Source organism: Triturus cristatus, chromosome 1_2, assembly GCF_964204655.1.
Source record: "Triturus cristatus chromosome 1_2, aTriCri1.1, whole genome shotgun sequence".
NCBI lineage: Eukaryota > Metazoa > Chordata > Amphibia > Caudata > Salamandridae > Triturus > Triturus cristatus.
In genome coordinates, this window is record NC_140580.1 from 584,211,074 (window position 1) to 584,230,667 (window position 19,594).

At 43.0% G+C, this 19,594-nt stretch overlaps 1 protein-coding gene across 4 annotated transcripts in view; it reads right to left on the reverse strand.

Moving 5' to 3' along the window:
* Positions 1-19,594, reverse strand: part of NT5C2 (5'-nucleotidase, cytosolic II) — a 542,012-nt gene that overhangs the window by 145,276 nt on the left and 377,142 nt on the right. For all 4 annotated transcript variants that reach the window (XM_085606647.1, XM_085606643.1, XM_085606637.1 and 1 more), the window contains 2 exons: positions 17,736-17,777; positions 3,393-3,500 (listed from right to left, as the gene is read on the reverse strand). In XM_085606647.1, coding sequence (XP_085462773.1) covers positions 3,393-3,500; positions 17,736-17,777 — 150 coding nt within the window. The remainder of the gene's footprint in view (positions 1-3,392; positions 3,501-17,735; positions 17,778-19,594) is intronic.

A 19,594-nucleotide genomic window follows, 5' to 3' on the forward strand; every position in this document is an offset into this window, starting at 1 on the left:
AGTTATAGTTCGCACTGCTAACTATAACTACTGAATTTCTGTGTTTTTTGGTTCAAAACACTTACATTGTCATTGGGTAATTCATCTAACTATAACATTACTTATAACCTTTATTTTTTTTGTATATTTCTACTGTTTTTTAAGAAACAAAAACAGATCTTTTCATCACACCTGACTATAACGTTACTTTAGCCTTTGTTTTTTTCATTTAATTCATAGGGTTTTTAAGCAAACTAATCATTTCTTTGAGTGTATGTATGGTAGAATAACTGAATAATGTATCCTATGTGCGGACATTACTTTGAAAGGCGTGTGTGGATGGACTGGCCTCTCCTTTGAGACCTCTCTCTCAAATGACGAGTATCTGTAGTAGTGAGTGGGGTGCGACTGGCCTCTCCTTTCAGTCTCAGATGATGGATGAGCATAGTAGGGTGAAGGGATGGACTGGCCCCTAATTCATACCTCGCTCTCAGATGATGGCCGTGCCTAGTAGTGAGAGGGGAGGGACTGGCCTCTCCTTTCAGACCTCTCTCTCAGATGACAGGTGTGTATAGAAGGGTGTAGGGAGAGACTGGCCTATCCTTTGAGATCTCTCTCGCTCTCACAGATAACAGGTGTACATAGTAGCGTGTGTGGATGGCATGACCTCCCCTTTCAGGCCTCTCTCTCAGATGAAAGGTATACATAGTAAGGTATGTGGATCGCATGACCTCTCCTTTCAGACCTCTTTCTCAGATGATGGATATGTGTAGCAGAGTGTGTGGATGGACTGGCCTCTCCTTTGTGATGACGGGTGCGCATAGTGGGGTGTGTGGAGAGAGACTGGCCTCTCTGCTGAGACCACTCTCTCGGATGACAGATGTGTATAGTATGCAGTGCCCAAGAACTGTACTTCTCGCTAACACCCCTCTCTTTGATGATGAGTGTACATGGTAGGGTGTAGGAAGAGCCTTAACTCTATTCACAACTCTACCCAAGCCAATGGGCGTAAATGGTAGACTCCGATAAAGACCATCTCCAGTAAGACTCATTCCTACAGTAACAAGTACACATACTACAGTGCATTCAAATATCATCTACTCTTTCCTATTTTTCATGATCCTGCGAGATCGCAATATTAAAAGAAAAGTTAAAATAATGAACCTTCTACTCATAAAAGTACCTTTCTCTTCAAGGCGCTGGGCACCAGCAGATGCCCAGGGCCGGATGGTTTACCGGCAGAGCTCTACAAAGCATACACACCTCAATTAGTCCCTCACCTACTGACAATGTACGAAGAGGCCCTCTCCATCAGAAGTCTTTCTGCTTCCCAGAGAGAGGCAACTGTCATCTAGCTACCTAAATCGAACAAGGACCCCATGCTCATCGTCTCGTACAGACTATTAACCCTATTTAATACCGACTAAAAGGTATTAGCCAAAATCATTGGGGACCACCTTGCACCCCTAGTCCTGACCTTGACTCACTCAGATCAAAATGGGTATGTCTCCACCCATAATATTTTGCTGAACCTATGACAACTTTTTCAAGCTATGACCTACGCCCAGCAAAACTGCCCTCATGACAGATGCATGGTTTTAAACCTAGAAAATGCCTTTAAGTCATTAGCATGGGATTACCACTGTCCTGGTATGGTATCGGCCATTATTTCTCCAATTAGTAAAACTGTAAATACAATAACCCCCTAACCAGTGTCAAGACGGAACACCTTATTTCAGGGTACTTTCCCATACACAAAGGGATAAGGCAAGACTGTTTGCTCTCTCCTTTATGGTTTTCCCTGCCTATTGAACTGCTGGTGTTTGCAATGCGAGAACGGGGACTGCCCTAGGTCATCCCCTTAGGTGACGGGACACATGTGATATCCTTATATGTGGACAACATGCTGCTCTACTTTAGAGACATGCACATAATACCTGCCACAATCGCTTTGTCCCTCGATCATTTTGTATTCCTCTCTCGACGGAGTCAATTGGACTAAGTCTTGCCTGTTTCCCTTTCTCTCTGATGTTTCCAATCCATACTTTGTCATTGGTGGGATGCAGTTAGAGTGGCGGCAGCAGCACACATTCCGATACCTAAGAGTGCAGGTTTGCCATTCTATGGCTGACCTTTTTGATGGCAGTATTACTCGTGCAGTCACATGATTGCGGACCAGGGGTTCGGCTACCCAAATATGATGTACATAGCCTCATAAAACTCTCTGAGTTGGACAGCGTCGCTCTGGGTAACTCTGGAGGGAACGGAGCAGACCCTGGCACAGGCTTTAAAACGGAGCAATGCCTAGAGTGCTGTTGCTCGCCTGCCAGGTCCGATGACTAGGACCAGCGTGGAGAAGTCAAAAACTGCTTCGACTTCTAAGATTTGTTTCTCTCGTGGGACTTACCAGTCAACTTGAATTGAGACAACAACCATCGAGAGTGGCTTTGTGAGCGGTCCTTGGACCTTCTGCAGGATCTAGAGCGTTGTGGGTTCATCCAACGTTGGGTGGTGAGGAGTTTCAGGGACTGTTCCCTCAGCATCTCAGGATTCATGGTGCAACAGTCCTAGCAGATCATGGAGTCGCGGTTCAGCTCCAAGCACAATAGGCAAACCAAACGTGGGTCTGTCACAGACACCTGTCAGTGACAGGCACCATGTGATTTGAAGCCTGTTGGCTTGTTAGGGAACATCCCTAACACACCAGGATATATAAATCTCATAAAAAGTCTTTGACAAAAGTCGATGAAAAAGTCAGTCAAAAAATGACTGAGGGTAGCTCTTTCCGGATCTGCGCTGATGGGCGCGAAAAGAACGGACATCAGCGCTCTCAGGTGGCACCCATATAGGCACCAGGCACGTCACTTCCGGTGCGTACAATACTGGTGGTGAGCCAAACCATGCCACCTACTGGCACGCAGAGGTTCTGATCAAAACATTCCCGATCCAGTCTGATGCCTGGGGAATAATCTATGGTATGGAATCTGTTGCTAGAAGTTCCTATCAGATATGATTAATATTCATAACCCCCTAATAAAAGGGACCCATTTATCAGCAGATTAATACCTGACCATAAGTACAATAGGGAAAAGCCCAAAAACTTAGCTTTGCAAAATGACTACCTTATTTCTACTGACCATCTTGAATCGATCAAGGAAGCATGTGCTATATAAACACAATACTTATTAAAAAATTACAATGAATAGGGCAATGGAAACTACAAAGGCATACTTTCGCCTTAACTTCTATACATATTGACAGACCCTACAACAACCTATTTTGATAATGTGTTTTTAAATGTTCAAATAATTCTAAATTACAAGAACAGATGGATCTGAATCAACTAGACTCTAATTAGTGCAGCAAAAATACAACTAGCCATGCCAAGATTAACACTAGCACATCATACTTACGGTGTCCACTTGCCGTAACACTGTGCCTTCGCCAAAAAAAAGGGGCTTCCGTGCATCTACTAGGATGAGATCAAAGTAAGACTGCCATGGCCTGTGAGGAATTCCTGGCTAGAAAGAAGACAGAAACAACAACATTCAACTCTACTGCATTAAGCACAGCATTTAAACAGTTAGGATTCTGTAGGCCAACTGGAGGTTTCCATGACTTTGTTATATTCTTATTAGCAAATAATAATGCAAGGTACATGCATTTCTTTTGTTTTTTCTATTTAACCTCTTGGAGAAATGGATCAAAAGACAAGTATGTTTTGTGTCCAGGTCAGTCCAGTCATTCATATCCGATACCATGTTGGCACATACCTAGGGCCAAAACCTCAGTACTACAACAGAGTTCCACAACATATCTATGTAGTCTGTCCTGTGAAATTAGCACCTTTTGCATCTCTTTGATGCTATGATATATTTTCTGCAGTATTGTTGGTGTCATGGGAAGGTCATATTAGATAGTGAATGTGGATCAATATTCAAAGTGCGTTCCTAGAGGCCTGCATCAAACATGTCCAAAGGAAACTCCAAGCTACATCTGGAATGCGAGTATGTTTACCCTCACATTTATGGCTACATCTGCTCAACTCCATGACCCATAAAAGCACCAACCCTTGCGGTGGTCGATTTTTCATGAGTACTTTTCCCATTGTTATTCAGGTCCATCACAGCTCAAATGATAGTGACTTCCTTTGATTCATTAGTGTCTGGTTCAAGCTACCCAACTTTCCTGCTCCAATCTCCCATAGCAAAGTAATTACTGAAGTGGCATATATAGCTGGTCCCTAATATCAGAGAAGGTTCTGAGATTGTGATGCCTAAATCAATTGCAAATTCTACCATAGGCCTGAAGGTTCCATAAGGCCATATTAATTTAAATCATGGTTTTAGCAGAACAAGTACAACCCTAAGGGATTAGGAGAAGTAGGTCAAATGTGTATGACAATTAATATTTAGCTTCTTCCACACCCTTGTGTGAGTGAGAGCTGTGGTAACACTACTACCTTTATTCGAGCCGCCCTTTCCAGAGTAACACAATCTATTCCCAATAAGTAAAATAATTCCCTGGTATGCTGCAGGAGCATTTTTAAGCATTTGCAGCTTTCCATACTCACTCACAGAAGTGAGGTTTTCACCAAGCTGGTCTGACCGACTGAAGTGCCTTTAAAATATTTTGCAGAACATGGGTATGCATGTGGTCAATGCAACACCTACTCATAAAAGTGACTATGACTCTACTTGTGGTCAACATCATAACTCTGGGTAGAAGGGTATACAAGGGAAACATGTATAGCCTTACTTATGTTGCTCTGCGTCTTCCTTCCCTTTGTACGCACACTGCCAATGGTCACCCTACACAGTTTGGCACCAGAAGAACACTTCTTCATATAGAATTAGCTAATCTTTGAACCATTGATGGATACACGTCTCCTATCATGATGGGGTTATACTTTGACCCAGTGGCTCCAGCCTCGTCTTCTGATACAGCTAGATGAATACCATGAGTAAAGACTCTGCTCATGATCTTACATGTCTCCTGGCTTCTGTCACAGCATGTTGTGGGACAGTGGATGTTATAGCAACTTATATATGTGGTTGGATGGGTGTTTTATGTCATTTTGCAGGACATAAATATTTCAAACTTCCACCCACGAACCCGGGGGGCACTCCCAGCCCCCCGGGCTCCCAACCCCGACATAGGAATAAATCCGCTGAAAACTCATCAGGGGGCGCATCCCTCTATGCACCTTGGATTTAGCGGCCAGAGACTCGGACCTCTCCTGAAGGGCGGCGATTGGAAACAGATGGATATTCTTATCTGTAGCTCTGGAATACATAACCCACAGGATCACACTGTGGACTTGTGAAATCTGCCGATGACACACTTGCATCCGACACCGGTGGAGGGGTCCACCACGTATTTCCCACACTATACCAGATAGTTTAGGATGTTCTTTCCTAGTTGTAGGATGACAGATGCTTCAATTTCAGAATTATAGGGGGGCGGGCGGTGGAGGACCAGGACCGTTGTCCAATGTTTAGATTGATGTTTTATGTTAAAACTTCCTTTTCCAACAGCACATGGCACTTTAACACAGGAATGTCCCGCGCGCATAACAGCACCGCATATCGAGAACCGCTCTAGGAGTCGGTGTCTGCCTTGTACCAAGCCCAGTGCTCACCACAAGGCACAACCCTGTTAGCCACATGGACCACTAGCTCCGCACAATACACACAATCCAGGGGTTTAACTCTCTCCGAGGCATGTCCTGGAATGTTAACGGTCTGCTGGACCGCATCAAACGCACAGCAGTCTTGGAATGAGCCCAACGACACTACCCCAATATCCTCCTGCTTCAGGAGACCCATCTCTTGGGAACCCATTGTTCCTTCCTTGCGGGCTATGGTTTTGATAGGGTGTGGCGTTCAGGCTTAAACAGGGGCTCCCGGGGGGTGGCCATCCTTCTACAAAAGACCCTTCCATTTGTTCCCTCTCACATTAACAGGGACCCACAAGGATGATTCATGGCTCTATCAGGGACACTGGAAGGGAATACCCTTAATCTCCTATCCATATACATTCCTCCTGTGACGCTCACTTCAACGTTGCAACATCTCACTGACATCATTTCCACTCTGCCCTGGGGACAGACAATCCTGGGAGGGGACTTTAACGCGGTCATGCAACCCACCCTCGACACCACAGGAACACCTTACTCCATTAGGGCAACTCATGCCAAGAAATTGGTTGATTTGGTAACCAGCTTGGGCTTTTACGATATATGGAGGGTCTGGAACCCTTGAATCTCCCGATACACGCATACCTCAGCAGCACACCATACTCATGCTACCACGGACATGATTTTCATACCCGCCCTCGACTGTCAACATGTGACCGACATATCCATCCTGCCTCGGGGAATCTCAGATCACTCGGCACTGCTCCTGTGCCTGTGTGACGCCCCCGGCAGACTGCGCCCGATGTGGTGGCTGAATGCCTGGTTTCCCCAGAACAAGGAGTTCCAAAAAGCTATACGACAGGAACTTCAGCAATATTTTCTCACAAATCTTGGCTCGGTATCCTCACCAGGTACCCTCTGGGAAGCACGCAAGGCCATCAGGGAAGTTGCCAAAAGCCGCCTTCGGAAGCAACGGCTAACCCAAGACAGTCATTTAGCCCTTCTCGAGGCCCAAGCGCTCCAGCTGGAGGCTGACCTTGCCAGAACCCCAGATGAAGCCTGTGATAGACAATTGGCAGCCATACGTGAAGAAATCAAGCAAACCTCATTAGAATCAGCTAAATTACTGTGGCGCTCGTCTGTCGGCTAGGGGGACAAAAACAGCAAGCTGTTGCACAGACTGGCCTCATACCCCTTGGCAAATCAAATCATACCCGAGATCCGCAGACCCTAGGGACCCATTTGTCAGACCTCAGTCGAGATTGCAAAGGTTTTTGCAGATTACTACGCTCACTTATACTCAGCCCGCAAACTGGAGGGTTCCCTCCCAGACTTTCTAAACCGTCTGCAAGTCCACTTTCCCAGTTTGTCACACTCAGAGGCAGCGAGTTTGGACCTTCCCTTCACCCCAGAGGAAATAGGGGCAGCAATTTCCCAACTGGCATCCCGGAAGACCCCAGGCCCAGACGGACTCCCACAGGAGTACTATTCTTCCTATCGGAGCTGCTGGTCTCCCATCTCTCCACCTTGTTCCAGCACATGGCAGAAGTCGGGGCATTCCCCCTGAAATAGATACGGTGACCATTGTGGTCACTCCCAAAACCCAAACAGCCTGGTCTGCTTGTGCGGATTACAGGCCGATTTCGCTAATCAACACTGAGGTCAAGATCTACGCTACAGTCTTGGCTCAACGCCTACGTCCACTCCTTAACAAACTGATCCACCCGGACCAATGTGGCTTCATTCCAGCACATAGCACCAGACACTGCCTAAGACGCCTTCACTTAGCTCTTGCAAACTGTCAGACACTTACCCCCTACCTAGCACTCCTTCTTGTGGACTTCGAGAAAGCCTTTGATACTGTTGACTGGCTCTATCTTGAAGAAGTGCTCACAATAATAGGGATGGGTCAGCAGTTCCGGCGATTCGTCCGAGTCCTATACTCTAACCCTAGGGCCAGGGTGCTTATTAATGGAACCCTGTCTGAGATATTCCCAATCCGAAGAGGTACGAGACAGGGCTGCACCACTCCTGTTTGCGCTGGCGATGGAACCCCTGGCGTGTCTCATCCACACAGACAACTCGATTCAAGGTTGGTGATGGGGAAGCCACCACATTGATAAAATTGCTCTATACACGGACGACGTCCTGCTCTTCTTGGCGGACTCGGCCCGCTCCGGCCCTAAATGGCTCCAATCCCTTCAAGCATTTGAAAAGGTCTCTGGTCTCCGGCTGAACCCAGCCAAAACGACCCTTGTGCGCCTTCATCTCTCTAGGGAATGTTTCGACTGGCAGACCACCATACCCATTAGGCGGCAATCATTCAAATATTTAGGTATATGGGTCGCTCTACTCCCCGAGCTGGACTGGGTACTGAATATCACCCCACTTATCAAAAAGGCCAAAGATGATCTCAGCCGTTGGCAAACCTTGCCACTTAATCCACTCGGAAGGGTGGCCCTATTTGAGATGATGAACCTCCCACGGTTCCTGTATATAATTCAAAATACTTATCAAAAAAAGATTCCTTTCTGTGTATTACTCTTTTAGTTGGTGACCATGAGGCCTACACATTTAGATCAATAACCTTTGATTTTTGACTGTGACACTGGACAAATATTATTACAGTGGGACTTTTTAAAGCATATGAAATGTATTTGTGTAGTATTTAATTTGCAATTTTGAAAGTACATGATTTGAAGTGTGTGTGACTCTGAGATAGATACCGTAATACGGAATTGTTAGATAGCATATATAAGACTGTACCAGAGCACCCAATCAGAGTATATATTGAATGCAATTTTAAAATATGATTTTATTGAACATAAGTGTTTTCCTATGAAAAATAAATTTTGAGAGTAACAAAAAGTATATTCTAGTCTGGAGTAATAATATTTGTCCAGTGTCACAGTCAAAAATCAAAGGTTATTGATCTAAATGTGTAGGCCTCATGGTCACCAACTAAAAGAGTAATACACAGAAAGGAATCTTTTTTTGATAAATATCTGACACCCAGTCCTTTCTGGTCCCTGGGAAACTCTCTTTTTTGAGATTATAATTCAAAATACCCCCTTCCACTACCCCAGAAGTTGGTTTTGGGACATTGACGCCATGAGTACACAGTTCCTGTGGGGATGTGGGAGGCCACGTATGGCTCTTGCCCATTGCCGCATTCCGTCCTTCGACGGCGACATGGGCAAGACGGACCTATACCTAAACTACCTAGCCACCCGGTTGCTTGTCCTCCATGAGTGGTTCACTGGGGGATGGTCCAATCCAGCTTACAGAACTGAACTCCGCGACCTGGACTTCCCTCGAATCCAGGCCCTCAGGTATGGGTGCCCCATTCCTAAAGCACTCTCAATGGTGACCCGGACGGTCTTCCTGGCCTGGTGTTCGGCCCTGCGTCATACAAAGTGGGAATCCAAATTGACCCAACAAACTCCACTCTGACATTGCGAGAGTTTAAGTCTTGGGACAACATTGGCATCGCACAACTGGGTGACGTGTGGGTGGGTGACCATATGAGGTCCTTTCAAGATTTAAAGAACCGCTTTACCCTACATACCTCACAATTTTACAGGTATTTACAGCTGTGCCACACCTTCAACACTCACATTTCAACAGGCACCACTCTTCCCGAATTCAGCCCACTGGAAGCGCAGGTCATGATGGGAAATCTTTGGAAGAGAGGCCTATCACGCATATACCGTTCCCTCACGAACAATGGCCCCACAACACTGGACTCGCTTAAACTTCACAGGGAGGGTTAGCTGGGCTCCCTTGAGGATGAAGATTGGCGGGATGCCCTTATGGCCCCCAAGACAATCACTGCTTCCGCCAGACTCCGACTCATCCAGATTTACTACCTCCACACTGCATACCTTACCCTGGAGCGACTACATAGAACGGGTTGCGTGCCTCGGCTGAATGTAGATGCTGTAGGTACCAACCAGCAGACTTCTACCACATTGTCTGGTCTTGCCCCCGCCTCATAAAATACTGGGAAAAGATAGAATCCGAACTCACACACATCCTGGGTTGGCATGTACCTCACAACCCTATGCGCCTCCTCCTGGTTATTATGGGTGTTCTAGACGGGTCCCGAGCAGATAAAATATTCCTGGGGACGGCCATCATGCTGGCCAAATGCGACATCGCTATGGCCTAGTCAGAGCCTGACCTCCCCACAATAGCTAAATGGTGTCGAGGGGTGGACTGGTGTGCCGCTGAAGAGAAGCCCTTGTTCGAAGCCAGAGGCTGCCCTGCCAAGTACCAGAAAGTATGCGGTAAATGGTCGGACCAGCTGGAATAGAGGGTTCATGCGAATAAATCCTTGCTTCTGACAGACTGCTTGCTTTTATTTCTGTTTTTCTTTGCCATGTTAAATGCTCAATCGCTGTGCATGCTAGACAATATTGCCATCAACACCCTTACAGTGTCTTATATGCATTTCTGTGTACTGTGCTGTTGCTGCTAACCTTCTCTTTGTGTTCTCAAAAATCAATCAAGTTGATTATCAAAAAAAATATTTTGAACTTTCTCCACTACGTGGAGCAATTTAAGGTACTCTGCACAGTTGTCAGTTCGTCTTCAGCAGTGTCACTGAGTTTGTCATGGACCGGCTGATCCTTTGCTGTGCTTTACAGTTCCTTCGCTCTCTGCCTTTCTATGTCAACGGTGCATTCCACTCTTTCACCACTAAAGAAAGGAGGATTTGTCGGTTTTTCTCTCACCTTTCTTAGATAATATCAGGGAGTAAAAGGAGATGACTCTAGCACTGAAGAGGACTGAAACTTTAAAAAAGAAAACAAGATTCATCTGCCTCTCTTTTCCATATGCACTTCCTAATTTTGTGCACCTCTCTTTTAGACACTATGGTCAATACAAATTCCATCCGATAGAGATAAACATGTAATATTCATCTTCGGTTTGTGCTAAGCAGCGTCAGCCTGGAACTCAGTCTGGCTCTCCCCTTTGCTGTCCTTTTGTTCCTCACGATCATGTGTATGGCATATTATTACTAGCTTCATTATTCAAGGTCAATCCTTCTTTTCTGGTGTCAACTCGCTTTGGTCCCTTTTCTGTTTTGATCATTGATGTGTTTTGGCAGCAAAGTGCTCATTTGTTTAGCATGCTCAAGATTGGCTTTGTTAGTTCTCCTTCCCCATTGACTATCCAATTTTGTGACATGTTTTAGATTTTTTAAACTCTGGGTTTTGTGAGGCACTGGTGACTGTGTTTTTCTTGAAAGTTAGAGTACTTTTCAGAAATGATTTGCCAGTTTGGAATCGTGACTCCCGAACATGTTCTTCACCAGAATGAGAGTACTGTTCTTCCCATGTGCTAGTTCTGGCCATGAACAATTGGCACCATCATTGTCTGTGCCAAAGTCTAAATTCTGAGAAGCGAGGTTAGAGGAATGACTTTCCAAATTCAGGTCTGGATAACATAGCATAGAAATCCCAATGTTTTCTTTCTGTGACTTTTCAATGTTTTGGGCTGGAAAATAGAACAATCCTTAAAAGGAAGTTATTGTGATTCCGAGGGAGACCGATATTAACACTCCTAGTACGTCTACCAACAGGTTTCACAGCGGGCTACTTGGAAGTATTTTTGCTTATGCAGTAATTTTGATTTGGCCGCTTGAGAGCTCTGGGCAAAACCTAATGTGCTACATTCATGATGGTGGATTTGTCCAAACAGATGAAATAGTGCCCTACATTGAGGGCTCTTGCATACATTCATTACCCACATGCCTATTTCTACAATATAAAACTGAATTGAATCTGATCTGGGCGCCAAAAGAGCTGTCATTTTAGGCAGGTAGCGCTCTAGTGTTTGTCCCTTGATAAACCGCCAATGCTGCAGGCGCGCAGGGGCTAGGACTGTCGATTTAGCACTTGTACTTTAGCGGTGGGTGTGAGCAGCTATTTACTTTAAAGGGAACTATATGTTTTAATGTGAATGTGTTTTAAAGACTTTTACTAAAAGCAAAGTTTTAACTGAATTGAATCTGATCTGGACGTCCAAACACTTCTTGTTTGCCATCACAGAGCAGCCATTTTGGCAGGTAGTGCTCTAGTGTTTGGCTTTCAGGGGCCTCCGTGCCTCGATGCAGCGGACGCAACTACAGCAAGGCCTTCTGCACCAGTCTGCCTTCCTCTTGCATTAAGCACCAGCTGTGCGGCCGGTTTGCAGGATGACTTCACTCTGCGATTGGCCTACTCTACTATAGAGCAGCTGGTAAACTGTATACTCTACACACCCTCCCTCCCCCATGTGTGAGACCCACGCCTGTGGCACAATTGAGGCACTCTGCCCTCTCTGTTTTAAATGCCCCGCCTGCGGTTTTGCCCTTCCCAATTTGGGGAGCTCACCCAAGCCAACTGAGTCCCCTCTTCTTTGAATTTGATCAACAACTGTATCGTCAAACAAAAGGAGTAAGTATGGGAGCTTTGGTAGCTCCAACAATAGCCAATATTTATATGGCTCTTTTTGAGAAGAAATTTATCCATAATGAAGTTGCTCCTTTCTTTGAGTCTGTTTCCCATTGGTCCAGATACATTGATGACATCTTTTTTGTCCGGACCAATGGGGAAGATACTCTAAATGAGTTTTGTTGTGGTTAAATCTTGCAGATATCAACCTAAAATTTACGGCTGCAACCAGTGCACAACAGGTAGAATTTTTAGATATTTTTATTAAACATAACTCTGGAATTTTAGAAGTGGATTTATTTACTAAACCCACTGCTAGAAATACTCTTCTCCATTTTAATAGCTACCATCCGCGTTCTCAAAAATATAGTATTCCTTTTTCTCAATTTTTAATGTTACGTTGTAACTGTACAAAATTATCAGATTTTGATCTTCAAGCTGAAAAAATGAAAGAAAATTTCTATTACGTGGTTATCCATGCAGACTTGTTAGAGAATCATATAAACGAGCACAATACTATGACAGGGATCATCTCCTTACTAATAATACACGTAGAAGGACGGATCAACTAGTCTGTATTACTAGACACTCTACATTGAACGCCACAGTGAAACAAATAGTGAATGCCAATTGGCACATTGTAAACAGTCATCCAGAAGTAGAAAATAAGATAGCCAGACCGTTATTTGCCCTTCGTAGGAATAAAAATTTGAAAGATATGATAGTCCATTCGAGATTTAAATCAGATGTTCCTTTTATCCAAAAAACCATTGATGGCAGTATGCCCATTAAAGGTACCATCAGATGCTCAGCCTGCAAATCATGTGATCAAGTTCTAGAGGGTGAAACCCTTATACATAATGGCTATACTATCCAAGCGCAACACCTATGGAATTGCAAGACACAGAACGTCATCTACCTTATTTTGTGTCCATGCAAACTAGGTTATGTCGGTGAGACATCTAGAGCAGTTCACATTCGGATGGCAGAACATCGTTCTGCTATTCGAATGGCAAAAACGTCTACACCTCTAGTTAAGCACTACCTGGATGTTGGGCACAAGACATTCAATGGCGAGTTTTGGAGAAAATTCATATTGTAGAGAACAATGGCGGATGTAAAGTCCGAAAAAAAAGAGAGGCATTTTGGATTTTTGTCCTTAATACATTCCGCTGTGGGCTAAATAATGAACTGCAATGGGAGAATGCGATCTGAAATATCATTTGTGATAAAAAGAAACATCACATTTTCAGTATTTATATTTTTTTGTTATAACCATAATCATATTAATGATTATCGTTTGGATAACATACCATGTATTTTGAAATTGCATATTTCTTGCATACTGAAATGAACGGGACATAACATACGCTAGTTTATACCTTCTTCAATAGAATGTGTAAAATAATGTTTTTAGTATTGCCGAAATAAAGAACTTTAGATTTCAGAAGTAGAAAAATAAAGTTTTATATTGACATAAAAAAGTTTCACCTCCATGTGAACTATCCTCCCCACGTTAGACGCACTTGCACGCAATGTGCGTCAATCACGTTTTGAATCTCTTCACGTAATTGCCTCATTACGTGGAAACACATGACCGGTTCACGTACGCGCATATATATTTAAATTCCTACTATAGCGCGGAAACAACTGTTTGAGGAAGTTCCCCAGAGTTAGAAGAGGACGTGGAGGCACGCCTTTTTCAGTCACGGTCTTTTATCATTAGGTCAGTAACAAAAACAGTTTTTCTTTACTATCGTATCAGAGGCTTGTTCCACTACAACTACTTACTATTGCCAATGTTTTTGAGGCCTGTTTAGCTATAGCTAGTAATCCGATAGAATTCATTATCTAAAGTGTTTGAGCTTGAAAGAGGACGCACTAGGGGTTTGTCCACTTATCAATAATTCTATATAATTTATCGTATATGTCATTTTAGTTTCAAAGAGGACGCCAACATTATAATAAATTACATCCATGTTTATATGTTAGCTTTTATAAACGTTTTTATCTTTTTCCTTATATGTTTTACGTTATGTAAGAATAGGGATAATATAGAACGATAGATATAGCATACAAAAAGTTTATATTTAACTAATATAGATAACCTAAATAGCGCTATAAATAAAGCTATTTACTCCAGTAGATACACCAGAGGTTTGTGTTCTGATAACAGCATTAAAAATTATTAGAATAATAAATTCCTGTATCTAAATAATGTTCCTTCTGTTTTATAATTTACAGACTCAGACTGAGGATAAGAATCAATATCCCTGTTTTATCAACTTAAGATAGAATTATAGACCGTACTATTTATGCCACATTCATTGATATTATAGTCAGGTAGGTATTGTTATTTTTTCTACTAGTTTAGATTCTATGGACTATATATAATTCTTTATGACGATCAGCAATATGAATTATAAACTTTTGGGCTATTTACATATTATATGTATATTTTCTAGACGATATCGGTCTCTTTCGCCTCCTCATCGGTACCTTCTATAAATATAAGCCGTATATGCCAGTGATGATCGGCAAATGATTACGTTATTATAAGGTATTTATCTTGAGGCTTGAGTTACCTCATTATTATAGACTTATAAATTTATATTTTATCAGTTTATTCATTCTTCCTTTTCTCACCCCTCTTTAGTGGTTATACATATATTCAATAGAACTCCTTATAAACACAAGTGTTTATTCTTCAGTTATCAGTAAGCCAATTTATTTTCTGTTTTTTTTATCTTCTCCTTCTTTATCACTACTAATAGTAAATCTTTTTATGGGCAATTTTGCTTTTCATCAATCACTTTTATTCCTTTCTCACGGTGTACACGTTCTTTCTATTAATTACTCAATATAGGGTCTACATCTTTCTGTCTTACAACGTCTATTACAGAGTTTACTACCACTCTTTATTCTTTCCATTTTAGTATCTCTGTATATGGATGAAAACTGTTGGTGCTAATTTTAATTTACTTACATGTTGTTGTATATCACAAAATTACGATAATGCAAATATAAATCCAGTGTACCTCTTAATTTCAGGAAAATTGTGTGGCTTTCCTGACGAAGGCGCTAGTGCGCCGAAACGCGCGTCGAAGACGATCTATTGCCGCATTGTGTTTTAATGAATTGTTGATTTGTGTTACTATTGAATATGTATTTATTTTTTGTGGTTGTTATACCAAATCTATATGGTGTATTGTTTCAATAATTTAGGAAATGACCAGAAAATATTAGATTTTTAATACTTGTTGTATTGGAAATTGCTTTTTTAATTCATGAATGTCAATGGTCTAATGTTTTTTTAAAATAAAGATTAGTTCTTTTTCATAATAAAGAAAAACGTTTTTTATAACTGTAAGGTGGTACAATGTGATTTATTAGACAAATTGTGTTTTTTGTTTTGAAAAATACATTTATTGTGATATCTATCCTTACCTGATTGCCTAGGAATTTATTTTTGACAATGTTTGTTGCCCTGTCCTAGGAATCGATTTATATACCTTACAGGGGGTCCTTGATATTTTCAAAGTAGTCTCCTCTTCTTTGGCCAGTGAAGTTTTGCCACCTCTGGGGCTATCTGGCACTGGTTCGGCAGCTCTCCTGAACTACAGGTCATTCCCAAAACATGTGTCAAACATCTTCTGTCTGCTAGCGGAGAATAAGCTTGATCTTTTGTTTTCAACAGCAACTAGGCTTTCGGAAGCCTCTCTACCCAATATCACTTTAGCAATTCCACAGGGTTTTTCCACTCAGTTTTACAACAGAATGGATCAGAAGGGAAGGGGAATTGCGATTGTGTGCAGAGGCACATGGCTCTGCACTCCTTCTAAGCTGTCTGACTGCGAATCCTATAGAAGTGCTCACCTCTATGTCACTTAACCCGGTTTTTACCTTGACGGGAGTTTTAATCTACAGAACCCCAAGCAGCTTCAGTGAGTCCTTGGCTCAGCTTTCAGATCTTGTGGCACAACTTTCTATATTACACTCTAACTTCCAGGTCTCGGGAGACTTCAACTTACACGTTGACAACTTTAACTGTCATTCTGCATTGCATCTGGTCCATATCCTTAAGGGTTTAAACCTTGAACAACACATACACGGCCACATGCACATCATACTCTAGACGATTTTCTCACTCTCTGGCTATCCGAGTGAGTCCGGGCATGGAAGTACCGTGGTCTGACCACTTCCTTCTAAGGGAGAAGAAGGCCCACTTCAAGCGCCTAGAGCGCAAATAGCGCTCAGCTTATGACAAGGATGCTAAATCAGCATACACAAAGGCGCTGGCCAGCTTTCACAAATCTACACGGATGCTCAGAAGTTAATTGTATTTTCCATAGATGAAGCTGCTAACAAACCTGGCAATGTTAACTCCTTTCTCTTCCCTAGGGCAATGCAAAACTCTCACACTCTTAATACACCTCTGTGAGGAGCTTGCTGATTTCTTTGTGAACAAAATCAAAGCTATCTAGGACCAGTTTCCTAAGCAGTGCTTAGCAGTAGACCCTTCAGTGAAGGCACTGTCTTCTGGCCTGGTGCTGAGGGATTTTGAGCCTATCTCGACTGAGGATTCGGCTGTGCTCCTGGTGAACTGCAAGTCTGGAACACCTCAGGACTGCTGCACTCCTGAAATACTAAAGTCAGGCCCTCCTACTCCCAATGCTTAAAAACCTAACACAGATCCTAAGTTACTCAGTAACTTCAGACCAATCTCCCACCTTCCGGCACCAGTCTAGATGATGATGATGAAGGCAGTCATGAAGCAGATTTGCTTCTTTTTTTTTTTAGCGAACGCCCTCCTTCACAATACTAAGTCTGGCTTTCGGTCAGGATACAGTACTGAGCCAGCCCTGATAGAGGTTGCAGAATTCATCAAATTCAACCTTGATCTGGGTGCATCTGCAATGGTCGTTCTTTTAGACCCGTCATCTGCATTTGACACGGCCTCATATCCCATCCTTCTGAATAGACTAGATAGGACAGGAATTCAAGAGAATGCTTTGGCATGGATCAAATCATATTTCGAGGAGAGGTCTCAGGCGATATTTCTCTCTCCCTTTTTCTCAGACCCTAGACCACTCAAGTACGGGGTGCCGCAGGGCTCTATTTTGAGCCCTACGCTTTTCAATGTCTACCTTAAGACCCTGGCCATGCTGGTTGAAGAGCAGAGTCTTAAGATAATTTTAAAAACCAAAAGATACGCAGCTAATTCTTTCTTTTTCAGAATGGAGCCCCTTAAGCCCTTCAAGAACTGCCACAAAACAGTATGCGACTGGATGGGTGAAAGTGGTCTCAAGCTAAATTCCCACAAAATGGAAATTCTCTTTTTCGGTACAGGCACGATACCAGACCATCTGAGCTGGTGGCCATCCAGGTTGGGGGCTTCCCCTGCCCCTTCGGCCTGCGTCAGGAATTTGCTACTCTGAAATATTTGAGAAGAATGCTCAGCTTGGTGCCTGTGATATTTTAAAAAAGCAGCAGATAATTTCACACACTAATTGTTTCTATTAAAATTACTGTTGTATAAATCTTTTTAATTCCATATTTACAAATAAAGTAAATATATGACTACCACGGAATGCAATTAAATACAGTTACCTTTGGTTAAGCAGTGATTAAATTTTCCATTGTGTTCATTATCCCTCGGAAAATGTGAAAACACGTACCTTTGGTCCATGTGGAAAATCAAACAGGTAGGTCATAATTTTCTGCAAAAAAAGTAAACACTTTAGAAACATGCAGAAATAAATAACATTCATACAACAAATCTTTCCGTTTTTGACTAAGAGCATTGCAGTCAGAAGACTCTACCCTCTTCTAAAAGAGGAGCATCTTGAGTGGACTTTTATTGCTATAGTTAACAAACATTACATTAAGCAATTGCAAGCAGAATATAGATAAGAATGTGCTATTTAGAAGTTAAACTGCTGAGGCAATATCTAAAACAAATATTCGATTTCAATTGCCAGCATCATAGAAAGACAAAATAAGTGCTACCAGTGTTGATGGTGCATTTTATTGTGGGCATATTAACAATAAAAATGAACTGACAACTGCAAATTTTGGAAGGAGCTTAGAAAGGCTCTTCTGAAAGCAAAACATGATTGAAACTAAACTACAGAAGACTGGACTGCTGCAGATGAGCATTGGGGGACAGGCACAATGCAGCGGTGGGTGTACACCGCAAGGTCGTTATACAACACACTTTATATGAAGGAGATCATGCTCATTATAAAGTATGTAGAACAGATAAAGAAATGGCAAGTGCAAAATCCCTTTTATTATGCTCCGGAAGATGAATGTTTGGACACAACTTGGAACTTCTTCCAATGACGCATCGATGGCAGTGACTCACTTCGCCAGAGTCAGTAAATGGTAAAACACTGTAGTGATGCTGGTAATGTGGAGTAATCTGTTACTCGGTCTGTGGATGGGAGCACCAGGACAGGAGTCCACAGACCTTCTTATGTGGGATCATCGATATCAGAGAAAACACACAAAACCTTCAGCAAGTGACATATCCCTTTCCTTGGACTGAAAAGAAGTCTCTGAAGGCTCAACCTTATCATCTCAAATGAGACAAACAGTTCATCTCCATCTGCGCAGGGATGCCAGGTGACTTGAAGGAGCCACTGGAGGAGAAGCGCATTCCAACTATTCATGTCCCACTACTCCTTAGGTGCCAATCATTCGCAAACATCTGAATCAATTGTATCGATAGTACAGGCCGCATTCATAATATTCACATTTCTAATCAATAGGTCAACAAGTAGAGGCTTCAAATGGACAACTTTTTAATACAAGCCCTAAATGCAGTTAAAAAAACCCACAAGATTAACTAAAAAATACAACCTGACCAGGAATAGTACATGAACAGGAAACAAAAGGCAAAGTTAAAAAACACTGAGGGCCTTATTAGGACTTTGGGGGTCTCGGAGCGGGGCCTCCATGCAGCCACCCTGCTCCATGACTGACAAAGCCATTAAAGATATCCCGCCAGAGTACGACTTATTTTTACTCTGGCGGGGAGTTCTTTGGCATTCCCATTGCGGTGCCATTAAAAAAGGCACCGCAATGGGAGCATCAAAGGCAGTTCCTGCAGGGCATGGACTATGAAGTCCATGCCCTGCAGGAAGTGGCGGTGCCTGCTCACAAGGGGGCACAACATGTGCCCCCACTGCATGTACCCCATGGCGCAGAGGCAACAGAGGGGCCCCGTTTGTTTCCTCACCGCCCCACTTTTCATGGTGATTACATCGCAATGAAAAGTGTGGCATGAGGAAACTTCTAATATGCTTGGAGGTACCGCAGCAGCACCGCTAGCATATTAGGGGCCTCGGACCACTGTGCAACTGCCAGGGATGGTGGATCCATGGCCGAAGCAGCGGTCCCATGGCGGTCTAACTGCCACAGTCTTAATGTGGCGGGCGCACTGCCAATCTGGCGGTCCGCAAACCAATGGGCCATTGGTCCATTGGACCGCTGAACTCGTAATAAGGGCCTGAATTGGGAAGAATCTTCAGAG